This window comes from Anomaloglossus baeobatrachus, chromosome 4 (genome assembly GCF_048569485.1).
Source record: "Anomaloglossus baeobatrachus isolate aAnoBae1 chromosome 4, aAnoBae1.hap1, whole genome shotgun sequence".
NCBI lineage: Eukaryota > Metazoa > Chordata > Amphibia > Anura > Aromobatidae > Anomaloglossus > Anomaloglossus baeobatrachus.
Window position 1 is genome coordinate 527,129,049 of NC_134356.1, and position 12,532 is coordinate 527,141,580.

At 45.4% G+C, this 12,532-nt stretch overlaps 1 protein-coding gene across 1 annotated transcript in view; it reads left to right on the top strand.

Moving 5' to 3' along the window:
• The window catches only part of ANPEP (alanyl aminopeptidase, membrane), a 151,838-nt gene that overhangs the window by 120,966 nt on the left and 18,340 nt on the right, over positions 1–12,532 (top strand). Inside the window, exons 11-14 of the mRNA XM_075345914.1 lie at positions 2,313–2,491; positions 4,127–4,203; positions 6,753–6,886; positions 10,545–10,600. Coding sequence (XP_075202029.1) covers positions 2,313–2,491; positions 4,127–4,203; positions 6,753–6,886; positions 10,545–10,600 — 446 coding nt within the window. The remainder of the gene's footprint in view (positions 1–2,312; positions 2,492–4,126; positions 4,204–6,752; positions 6,887–10,544; positions 10,601–12,532) is intronic.

The window sequence follows — 12,532 nt, forward strand, 5'->3', positions numbered from 1 at the left end:
TCACATTGCACTCGAACCAATGTTAATCAATCAGGCAGCTCCTATTTTCTCAGTCCAAACCGGACTGAGAAAAACATTGCAGCATGCTGCGATTTCTAGAGTTCTCGTGCGAGTCTCTCCAATGCAAATCTATGGGTGTGAGAAAAAAAACGGATGTCATACCTACGGCACACGGACCATCCTAGTAACATCCGATTTTCTAAATACAATTCTATCATGTAGCAGAGAACACTGTAAATGCCCCTGTACATGACTGTAATGACTAATAGCTGCTGATAATAAAACGGATCACATACGGATTGAATTCGGATTGCTAACGGACTACTATCATGAGAAAAATCACAGACTCGCTTTGCAATTGCATTGCACACGGATTGACACACGGACAGAACTCGTGCTACTCTCCAGCATAAGAATTGGACCGAATTTGCAAACGCAAGTGTGATGCCGGCCTAAAGGCCGCTTTACACGCAGCGACATCGCTAAAGCTAAAGTGATGTCGCTGCGGTCACGGAATTTGTGCAGGTACGGTGTTGTTCGTCGTTCCTGCGGCAGCACACATCGCTATGTGTGACACCGCAGGAACGAGGAACCTCACCTTACCTGTGTCCCGCCGGCAATGAGGAGGGAAGGAGGTGGGCGGGATGTTCGTCTCACTCATCTCCGCCCCTCCACTTTAATTGGGCGGCCGCTTAGTGACATCGCTGTGACGCCGAACAAATTGCCCCCTTAGAAAGCAGGCTGTTCGCCAGTCACAGCGACATCGCTAGGCAGGTAAGTAGTGTGATGGGTCCGAGTGATGTTGTGCGCCACGGGCAGCAATTTGCCCGTGACGCACAACCGCTGGGGGCGGGTATGCTGCGGGCGGTGGGGCGCTGCGCTCGCTAACGCTCGGGTCCGGCGCTGCTGCTCGGTGGCTCGAGCGGTGGGCCGGATCCGGGGACCTGAGTGGCGCTCCTCGCCCGTGAGTGAAAAGGGGGGTGGTTGGTTTGGGGATTTAGTCCGTGACGCCACCCATGGGTTGTGGTGACGGTGGGCACCACCGCTGCTGGTGACGGGGATCCCGGGAGCGATGGTAGGGAGCAGCCGAGATGTCGTTTTCCCCCTCCGTGGGTAGGGGTTGGTGGTCCCGGGGCCCAGTGGTGTGGAGGCAGGGGCTAGTGAGGTGCAGGGTTGCAGGGACAGCGCGACGCGGTGCCGGATGGCACTGTGGTACTCACTCAGACAGAAAGTCACAAAGTCTCCGGTAAACCAAACGGCTGGATGGATGGGTCCCGCAGCCGGCTGCAGTGTCTCTCCCCGGACAGGTGATAGCGGCTGTCTTTCCCTGCACCTTTGTGTACTATCTTGACTATGATGGGTTCCCAACGGTAGTCCACTCCCCGGTGTATGGATGCCGGAGGAGCCCGTTTTGCCCGCAGGCGCTGGCCCTTGGGTCTCTAGCCTGTGGCGGTGGCTGTATACCCTCACGGTGCGGACGGTTGCCTTCTGACGGGACTTGGGTAGTTAGGAAACCCCTGAGGTTCCTGTCACTCTCGGATTTGACTGTTAACGGCGGCTCCAAGCCTAGTCGGGGTCCAATGATCCTGCCTGTGTGTGCTAGCTTCATTTCGCTCCCCGGTTCGGTACCGGCGGGCCACCGCCCGACCCCGGTCCAACGGTTCCACGTCGATCCACCACTCCTGCAGACAGCCACCACCATCTGCCAACCTTGCTGTCCGTGTCCGGGCTCATACCCAGACACCTCCAGTGTTTACTCCTCTCACTTTCACCTAAAAGACTAAACTGAACTTTTTCCGCCTCCAGGCCTATGAACTCCTCGGTGGGTTGGGTCAACCGCCTGGCCCCACCTGGTGTGGACATCAGACCCTGGAGGGAGGCAACAAGGGTTTTGTGTCTGGCTAATGTAGCTGTCTGGGGGTGTGGGGGTGTGTGTGTGTTGTGCCTGTGACGACCTGGCTAGTCCAGGGCGCCACATTCCCCCTTGGTGAAATGCAGACCGTCTACGGGCCTAGTCCAGGGTGCCACAGGTACGCACGCTAGCAATCTCGCTAGCGAGATCGCAGCATGTAAAGTGGCCTTTAGGTTGGTCCTGGCATGCATTTACGGCACTTTTTTATGCTAAATTTCTTTTGTTGAAATAATTATGGTGCTCTTAAGTTATGAAGAAAAAGGGAATAAGTAGGAGGGAATAAAACAATAGGATATGCTATATACAAACTCCATACCATAAAAGCTGCAGAAATGAGTTTGTGTAGAACGGGATGTTGTTTGTTCCTTTCTTAATTCGATCTTCTTGTCTTTTGTTCTAGGCCTTTAACAACGAAACTGTTAAAGTCTACCTCCCAGAAAGCATTGAAAAGATCATGAACACATGGGTCTTGCAGATGGGTTTTCCAGTGGTGACAATAAATACAGCAGATGGCAGTCTAACGCAGAAACATTTCCTTCTAGATCCCAATTCAAACGTCACTCGACCATCAGAGTTTAAGTAAGCTAATAATTCAAAGATCTGTCAAAAGATTTCAGAATACAAGCTGCTTAGTTTATTAAATTTATTTTTTTTCTATACCTGACGAGGAGGAATTTTTTTTATTAAAATCAGCTGTATAAGCCTGTGTGCGCACAGTGCCGTTTTTGATTTGTTTTTGGTGTAGTTTTGAGTACAGTTTGTTGCCCTAAACTGCATGCATGCAATTCCTTCCCCAGCAAAGTCTATGAGAATTCACAAGTGTTGTGCGCACGTTGCTTCTTTTTTGCCAGCAGTTTTGGGTGCAGAAAAAAGAAGCAGCATGTGAATTCTTTTTACGTTTTTCCATTGAATATAGTGAAAAAACGCATCAGCAAAACACGTCAAAAATGCACATGCATGCATTTTTTGATGCGTTTTTTTTCCCCAGAGGATGTGTTTTTTGCTGAAGAAAGAAATCTGCAATATGCGCACATAACCTATCGAATTTTTTAGTGCAATTTTGTCTAAAAACTGCAAGCAAATCCTGATGCTAGCAAAATCAATGAGAATCCTGAACTGTAGTGCACATGCAGTTTTTTTCCTTGCAGATTTGGTGAACAAAATAATCTACTGCATGTTAATTCTTTCAGTGTTTTTGCCTGCGTTTTTTTTCCATTGAAAGCAATGCAAAAAAGTGACAAAAATGCATAAAAATGCGTTATTTTGCCCTGCATTTTTCCTGCCAAGAGATGCAGAAATGGTGCAGAAATTTCTGCAACCAAATAATCAATGTGCGCACATACCCTAATCCAATTTTTAAGGATCACATAATCATGTCTTCAATGCATTTAGTGACCAACCCCTTGAAGAGATCTATTTTGAATTTACTATCAAATGTATGCCAGTTTTCCAAGTGCAGATTTTACCCCCCCCCCCCCCCCAAAAAAAAAATGGTGCATCTTTGCTTTTACCTTGCACAAAAGTGATAAGAGAAGCGGTGGGGGGGCTCTTCTTGATGGACATGTGTCTTTTTTCAACCACACTAACTATGAATGCTCCTAACAAATTTGGAGCATCGTAGTCCATCGCATTTTATGTTAAGACTGGCATATAACACGTCAGTTTTAGTAATCTCTCACACTCACTAGGATGATCGGTTACTGCTTCTTTTTACTTCCTTTTATAGGCCGAGGCCACACGGTGTTATGTGCAAGTCCTCGCATGACACTCGGCTCACGCTGACAGCGGGAGCCGAGTGTCATGCGAGGGTCATGCGACTGTGGTCCAATCGTGCAATCAGACCACCGCTGCGGAGGGGAGGGCTGGCGCTGCGGAGGGGAGGGATTTATCTCCATATCTCCTCCCTTGCCAGCTGATGCGAGAATCGCACTGCTCTCACATTACACCAGTGTAACGCGAGTGCAGTGCGATGTTTCTCTCGCCCCATAGACTTGAATGGGTGCGAGTGGAACAAGATCGCATTCCACCCGCAGCATGCAGCAATTGTTTTCTTGGTCCGATTAGGGCTGAGAAAATAATCGCTCATGGTTGCTGGCACATAGGCTAATATTGGTCTGAGTGAAATGCGATTTTTTTATCGCATTCCACTTCAATGTTTTTCTCGCCATGTGTAGTAATGGCCTTAATCCTAACCTTATTATAAATCTATTTCAGCTACATATGGTATGTTCCTATTTCATACACAACCAGCACGAGTGGACAAGGAAATATCTGGCTAACAAAAGAAAGAGGTATAAACAATTGTATAACATTAAAATGCAATTTTTAATTTTTAAAGGGAACCATTAACATCGTACTTGCAATATCATCTGTAGTCAGCAAGGTATAAAGCAGGGACAACTGAGCAAACTGAGGCCTCCTTCACACGTCCGTGTCTCCGGTATGTGTTTGGTCCGTTTCCTCATGTGCCGGAGACACAGGCCACACGTAGACCCATTAAAATCATTGGGTCTGCGCTCACGTGCACGTTTTGCCATGGACCATGTATCCGTGTGGAGCATAGGTGTGCCCGTGTGCTCCACACGTAGACATGTCCGTTTTTCTCTGGCATCACGGGTCTCACACGGACTGCACAGATGTGATCTGTGTGAAACGCACTGGAGAAAACACACGTATCTGTGAATTAAAAAGAATTTCTATGCTCACCTTCTCCTGCGCTGCTGTCTCTGCCGCTGCTGTCACTCGCTTCCGACCCCGCTCATTATGCTCATCGCATATTCACGCCACTGCAGGCCGGAAGCAGCAGCAGCGGGAGTCGGCAGGGCCGAAGACTGTAAATCAGAACCACGGACAGCAACGCCAGGGACAGGTGAGCAAAAAGTTCCCGTTCTCCATGTGTTATTACGGATAGCACAAGGAGAACACACGTGTGCCATAAATACGGCACACGGAGGGCCATATGCATCTTTGACACATCCGTGAAAAACGTACATGATTTTCACAGACATGTGAAAAAGGCCTGATATGGTAGGGGTTTTTTTAAAATTAAGAAAAAAATGTATTTATCCAGTGGGTGATCCGCTGGGGACCCACCTGTCCAACTAGTCTCTCTTGTGGCTTGGTCCTCAATGGCTTTTACAGAAGAATTTTTCTCAAAAAAAGTTTCATTGTTTGAAAGGTAAACATACCTGTCCGAAATCATACAATGAATAATTGTGTGATATATACTGACCATGAATCAGACAGGTATCTGGTTTAAAACATGTTGAAAAGTCAAAGTCCAAGGTTGCACAAACATTTTTGGGACTTTGGGCTTTTTCAAACCAGTTTTGGCCAGCTCCACCATAGTGGGTGAAGCTGGAATGTGATAAGGCAACATGAGGCATGGCAGTGTCCACTATTCATGCCGTGGCATATGTTAGGCCAGAAGTCTTATTGCAGTCCCTGACTGGAGTAAGATTTGTGATGAGGCACACACTGCTTTTAAGACGTACATGGTTTATTAAGAAGCTTGCACCTCTTAAAGGGAATTGTTAGGGCCCTTATGTCATCCATGCCAGCAGCATTTATCACCTCCATTTTTTGTATGCAAACTAGAGCCTTGACTGGTTGCAGGGGCGTTGTCTCCTCACTAATTGGCCCTCTTTCTATGTTATCATGCCCCTGCAGGTGTGATGACATGATTTCCATGAGCCGGAAACATTACAGATACTGTAAATCTTGTGCATGCGCGCCATTCCTTTCAGCAGTGTCAGTGTGCCTTTCATACTAGGTGTACATGTTTTGGCATTGGAGAGTGGAGAGAGGCGCACTGCACATGATCGGTAGTGCAGAAGCAAGATTGCAAGTAATCCACTGGGACCTCCTCTGGTCCTGCAAATAGGGTGTTAAGGGGCACTTTGCACACTACGACATTGCAAGCCGATGCTGCGATGCCATGTGCGATAGTCCCCGCCCCCCGTCGCAGCTGCGATATCATTGTGATAGCTGCCGTAGCGAACATTATCGCTATGGCAACTTCACATGCACTCAGCTGCCCTGCAACGTCGCTCTGGCCGGCGAACCGCCTCCTTATTAAGGGGGCGGGTCGTGCGGCATCATAGCGATGTCACACGGCAGGCAGCCAATAGAAGCGGAGGGGTGGAGATGAGGGCGATGTAAACATCCTGCCCACCTCCGTCCTTCCGCACCGCATAGCCGGCGTGAGCCGCAGGACGCAGGTAGGAGATGTTCCTCGCTCCTGCGGCTTCACACACAGCGATGTGTGCTGCTGCAGGAACGAGGAACAACATTGTAACATCGGTATTTCCAAATTCATGGAAATGACCGAGGCTAAACCAATGATACAATTACGATGCTTTTGCGCTCGTTATTCGTATCATAAAGGATTTATACACTACGATATCACCTGCAACGCCGGATGTGCGTCACTTTCAATTTGACCCCAACGAGATCACACGTGCGTTGTTGCACCGTGCAAAGTGCCCCTTAGTGTTCCCTTTAGAATGGAGCAATTGGTGAGCATGTGCACCACAGCTCTATTCATTTCATTTTATTCATTTCTATTCATTTCCCTGCCGGAGATAGCTGAGCACTGTATCTGTGGCGCTTCTATAGACAATGGGTGGAGTGTTGATGCGCATGCTCCACCACGTGCTATATTAAAATATGGGACCCACTCTCAACATCAGTGTTGGTCCCTGCAATGGGAAACCCATCGATCCTATGGATAGGTGATAATAATGTGTAATAATGTGTAATCTTAATACAACCCTTTACAAAGTCTTAGAAATGGGTTTTTAGTTCTGAGATAGATTGTCAACTGTGTTTTTCATTTCAGACACAAATAATAGCCTTCGCTTAACTGGAAGCAACTGGCTGCTTGCAAACATCAATGTGACTGGATACTACAGGGTTAACTATGATGATGAAAATTGGAACAAATTGATAAATCAGCTGAACGTCGACCAATTAGTAAGTATAGTCTATTATTGTTAGGTTGAAAACACACAGCGATAAAGACGTAGCGAGTGGAATGCGATAAAAAAATTGCATTCCACCCAGACCCATGTTACTCTGTGGGCCGTTTTTTTTACTCAGCCCTAATCGGACCAAGAAAACAATCGTAGCATGTTGCAGGTGGAATCTGATTCATTTTCACTTGCACCCATATAAGTCTATGGGTGCGAGAAAAAACATTGCATTGTACTCGCATTACACCGGGGTAATGTAAGTGCAGTGCGAGAATTGCATCAACTGATAATGGAAGAGATAGGGACATTACTCCCTCCCTCTCCTCTGCAGCACCCGCCCTGTCCTCTGCGGCTGTGCTTTGATCGCAGGATCGCTTCACAGTGGCATGACTGTCGACTTTCAATCTAGCAGAGCGTAAGCCAAGTGTTATGCGATTGACTTGTAATAAAGCCCGTGGGGCCGCAGCCTTAAGCAAAGGGTGACAGATGTGACATACCTTAGACTGAGTTCACACGTCCAGTAATCATCTATTAGAATGGATCCAGCAGCGATGCGTTGGCAAAAGTTCTGCAGACACAGCTTTTTGTCCGTATTTAAATAATTGATTTTAGCCAGATCCGTTTTTAAAAAATTAGAGCCTATGGAGAATGGATCTGTTAACGCATTTCTATTTAGCCATCCGTTTTTCTTTCTTTTGTAGTGGATCCTTTTTTTTTCTTACTGGATCAGCTACAACTGGAAGATGAATAGCAATCCTTTAACGGATCTGTATTCCATAGACTCCAATGTTTAAAAAACGGACAAAAAAGTTGGGTTTGCAAATCTTTTTTGGAATTCCATTGCTGCTGGATCCGTTCTAAGGAATTACTTAAGGGATTACTGGACTTGTAAACTTAAGCCTGCTTTACACGTGTCAATTTCGCATACGATATCGTATGTGATGTGACACACCCCCATTGTATGTGCGACACATTCAATTTGTTGAACATGTCGCACAAATGATTATTTCCCGTCACTTGTACTTACCTTCCATACGACCTCGATGTGGGCGGCGAACATCCACTTCCTGGAGTGGGAGGGACGTTCGGCGTCACAGCGATGTCACGCGGCAGCCGGCCAATAGAAGCGGAGGGGCGGAGATGAGCGGGACGTAAATATCCCGCCCACCTCCTTCCCTCCGCATAGCCGGCGGGAGCCGCGGAACGCAGGTAAGATCTGTTCATCGTTCCCGGGGTGTCACACACTGCCATGTGTGCTACCTCGGGAACAATTTTAGTAATTGAACGACGTGTATGCGATGAACGGTTTTTCGTTCAATCGCAATCGCACGTAAGTTTTACACGCTACAATATTACTTACGATGCTGGATGTGCCTCACTTACGACGTGACCCCGCCGACACATCGTAAGATTTATTGTAGCGTGTAAAGCCCGCTTTAGCCTTACCCATGATTAAGAAGGAAGGTATTTTCTGTTTTAATGGATAAATCAGCAGCACTATTGGCCAGATTTAGACTATGTGCGCACGTTGCGTTTTTTCATGCGTTTCCGCAGCATTTTGAACTGCAGCGTTTTAATGCCAAAATGCATGCTTTTTGTTTTCCAAGCAAAGTCTATGGGAAATAGGCATATTTTGTGCGCACTATGCGTCAAAAATAGCTGCATTTTTTGTAACAAAATTTTGACAAAATCTCTGCGTTTGAAAAAGCAACATGTCAATTGTTTTGAGCGTTTTGGCAGCGTTTTGCTAACATTGAAGTCAATGAGAATTATCAAAACACATCCTAAATTCAATTTATTGCATTTTACTTGCATTTTTAATGCGATCTGCATGTATATTTGTCAACAAAAACGCATCCATTTTTGGCTGGTAATGAGCTCAAGGGCTTCACTGATTACATCACATCCTCAACTAACATAGAGTTCCATTTTGCAAAGACATTTTCTAAGAGATTCTACCTATTCAACAGAATGTAATGAATGTTTGGTAGCATGAAATGACATCAGTAGATGTCTATTTTTTTTTTTAATTTATTTTTCATTTCTGGAAGCTTTATTCTATCATGACAATGTACTGGAAACGCAACTACCAAAAAGCAAGTAAAACGCATGTGAAAAGCAATCAAAACACACCTAAAACGCTATGAAAACGTACTCAAAATGCATGTGTTTTTCAAGCGTTTTTGTGGTCAAAACCAAATTTGACATTGTCAAATTCTGCCAGAGGATGGGTTTATTTCTGCAAGGTACAGAACGCAACGTGCACACATGCCGTAGGCAACTGATGATGATGATGATGATGATGATGATGATAACATTTTGGATCTTAGTGCTGAAGAAGAAAGAAGCAGTGAACACATATACTGTATGTGTAGTTTTATTACCTGAAATAAATATTGGTTTAAATGGTCAATCATAGGCATAATTGGTCTTTAGTTTACATTTTTCAGCAGTTTGTTTCATTTTCTATGAATTTCATGATCACATCAGAAACACTGCTGTATCCCATCTATGAAAGCAAATAAAAGTGTAACAAAAAAAAAAAATTTTCTGCAAAAATCTGTACTTGTAAAAACACCTTTAGGGTACAGTTCTACTTGCGTTTTGTACGGATGAGTGCAATCCGATAAAACATCAGATTATTCTCACTTTAGTGCAAAACTATGGTGCAGTGTCCATCTGCGATTGATTTCTCATGACATATTGGCATGTGGAATGAATCGCAGCATGCTGTGGCTGGCAGCGAGTCTCTGCTCACACATCCCCATACCAGTCTATGGGAGCGTGTCAAATATCCCACTGCGCTCGCATGTAAACCAAGTGTAGTGCGATATACACAGAGACAGGAAGCGGAGGAGATGGAGAAAGTGCTCCCTCCTCTTCTCCGCAGCTGTGACCCAATCACAAGATCACATCACAGTCGCATGACCCTCGGCTGACACTCACAGCAGAAGGTCATTAGCATATTGCTTACTATGTTCTCTCATCAGGAGCTCTGCACAAGTGGTGGAACTGTACCCTTAGACCTAAGACACACGGCGTGAAAATCGGAGCGAGTGGAATGCGTTAAAACATTGCATTCCACTCGGACCATTATTACTCTATGGGGCAGCACACGATCGATTATTTTCTCAGCCCTAATCGGACTGAGAAAATAGTCGCAGCATGCTGCGGGTGCAATGTGATCTTGTTTCTCTAGCACCCATTCAAGTCTATGGGGCGAGAGAAAAATCGCACTGCACTCGCATTACACCGGTGTAATACAAGCTCAGTGTTAGAATGGCAACACCCAGCAACGGAGGAGAGAGGAAGATAAATCCCTCCCTCCCCTCCTCAGCGCTGGGCCTCCCCTCCTCAGCAGTGGCTTGCCCACCGCAGCTGTGGTCCAATCGCACGATCGGACCTCAGTCGCAATGTCACTCAGCTCCCGCTGTGCTGCCAGTATTAGCCGAGTGTCATGCGAGGATCGCAGTAGTCCCCGTGTGGCCCCAGCCTTAGTAAGGGTCAGACCACACGGTGCTGCAGCTTTTGTAACAATATCATGCAAAAAAGTGTACATGTTCTGTGCTTGAAAAGAGCCTAGGTAGATATTGGATGTCGATAACATATTACTGATTATGAAAATATCAAGCAGTGGTAATTTTTTTTTTCTTTTAAAGGTCATTCCTGTTATCAACCGTGCTCAGATCATTGATGATGCATTTAATTTAGCAAGGTGAGCATATACATTTTATGGCATTGGTAATTTTTTTTTTCATGAGTTAACTTTTAAATAACTTTTTATTTCATTTTTTGGTGGAGGGGAACAAAAAGACAATAAATCTAGAATTTTTTTTTTTTTTTGTATCTTTATGGCATTGTCTGGGCAGTACAGTTCTTATGTTAACTTTATTTTGCTATATTAAATTTATATTTTTTTTACTTTTGCTAATTTTGCACAAAAAAAAAATCACCTTTCTGGTGTCAGAGCTCTGTGAACATTTGTTTTTAGCTTTTGTGGAATTAGCTACCGTTTTTAATAGTACCATTTTGGGATATGTTTTTGATTACTTTTCTTGTGCTATTATTTCATATCGTATTATTTATACCGTGCAGGATAAATAAAGATATAGTTTTGTAGTACGGACATTGTGGATGCAGCAATGTCAAATACACTGAAATCAAAGATCTAAGGCCCTTTGCGCACTAGAAAATTAAATTTTCTTAAGAAAATTCTGCAGGCTCTGAAAGATTACCGCACCCGCGGTAAAAAAACCGCGGCAAACCGCACCCGAAAACTGCATGCGGTTTCACCACGGTTTGCCGCGGTTTTACTGCGGTATTGCCGCGATTTTGCCGCGGGTTGGTACATGTGTTGTAATGCATTCAATGCAATAAAGCACATTGAAAGAAAAAAAAATGTGTCATTTCCTTCTGATAGATAGATAGCTAGATAGAATGATAGATATTTAGATAGATAGGTGATAATAGAGGGATAGATAGATAGATAATAGAGGGAGGGATAGATAGATAACAGAGTGATAGATAGAGAGATAGTAGCTTTATTTCTGTTTGTGTCCCCCTCCCCACAGTATTCCGGTCGGTGACATCACTCTATTACTGCTGGTGATGCGATGAAGTTCTCGCGAGCAGTAATGTGTTGACATCACCGACCGTGAGAAATGACCTGGAGTTACCCCTGCAGCATCGTTACGAGGCTGCATTGAGTACTATGTGTTAGACGCGGCTGGATCAGTGTGAAAGCGTCATGGGACCTCTGTGGATTACATCGGAGCTGTGTGTTTGGGGGGGGGTTAACAAAGTGGTAACAGAGGGGGATTTTGTGTTTTATTTCAAATAAAGGATTTTTCGGTGTGTGTGTTTATTTACTTTACTTACAGGTAAGGCTGCTTTCACACTACGTCTTTTTAACATGCGTCCTGAACGTTTTTTTAACGCAGAAACGGATCCAGTGCAAATGCGTTTTCATTTCAATGCATTTGCAATGGACTCGCGTCAACATGCGTTCACCTGCGTTTGCGTGCGTTATAGTGAGGATCCAGCGACTTGCAGTTTTTTAACATCTTTCAAAAACGCTACTTGTAGCGTTTTTGAGCTGCGTCCAACTTCTGCAAATTGCTGGATCCTGACTAAACAGCACGCAAACGCATGTGAACGCTGGCGTGCTGATAGGCAGGATCCTGCTTGCTCTACTGAGCATGCCCAGTAGCCAGCCTCCGTGATCAGTCCCTCTCTCTCCCCCCTCTCTCTCTGCCTCTCCCCCTCCCTCTCCCCCACCTGAGAGCTGCGGACACTCGTAACCAAGGTAAACATCGGGTAACCACTTATCTTAGTTACCCGATGTTTACGTTGGTTACGTGTGCAGGCAGCCCGGCTCCTAGCAGCTGCAGACACTTGTAACCAAAGTAAATATCGGGTATCCAAGCAAGTATACCCAATGTTTACCTTGGTTACGAGCCTCGCAGCTGTCAGATGCCGGCTCCCAGTCTGGCACGTTTAGTTCCCCTCACTCCCGATCACATGACTCCAATGCCCGCCCCTAAACATCCAGTGACAGGATCCTGCAAAATAACACATGCGTTTGCATGCGTTTTTTGCTGTAAAAGCAGGATCCGCTTTTGCAGCAAAAAAACGTTCAGGACGCATG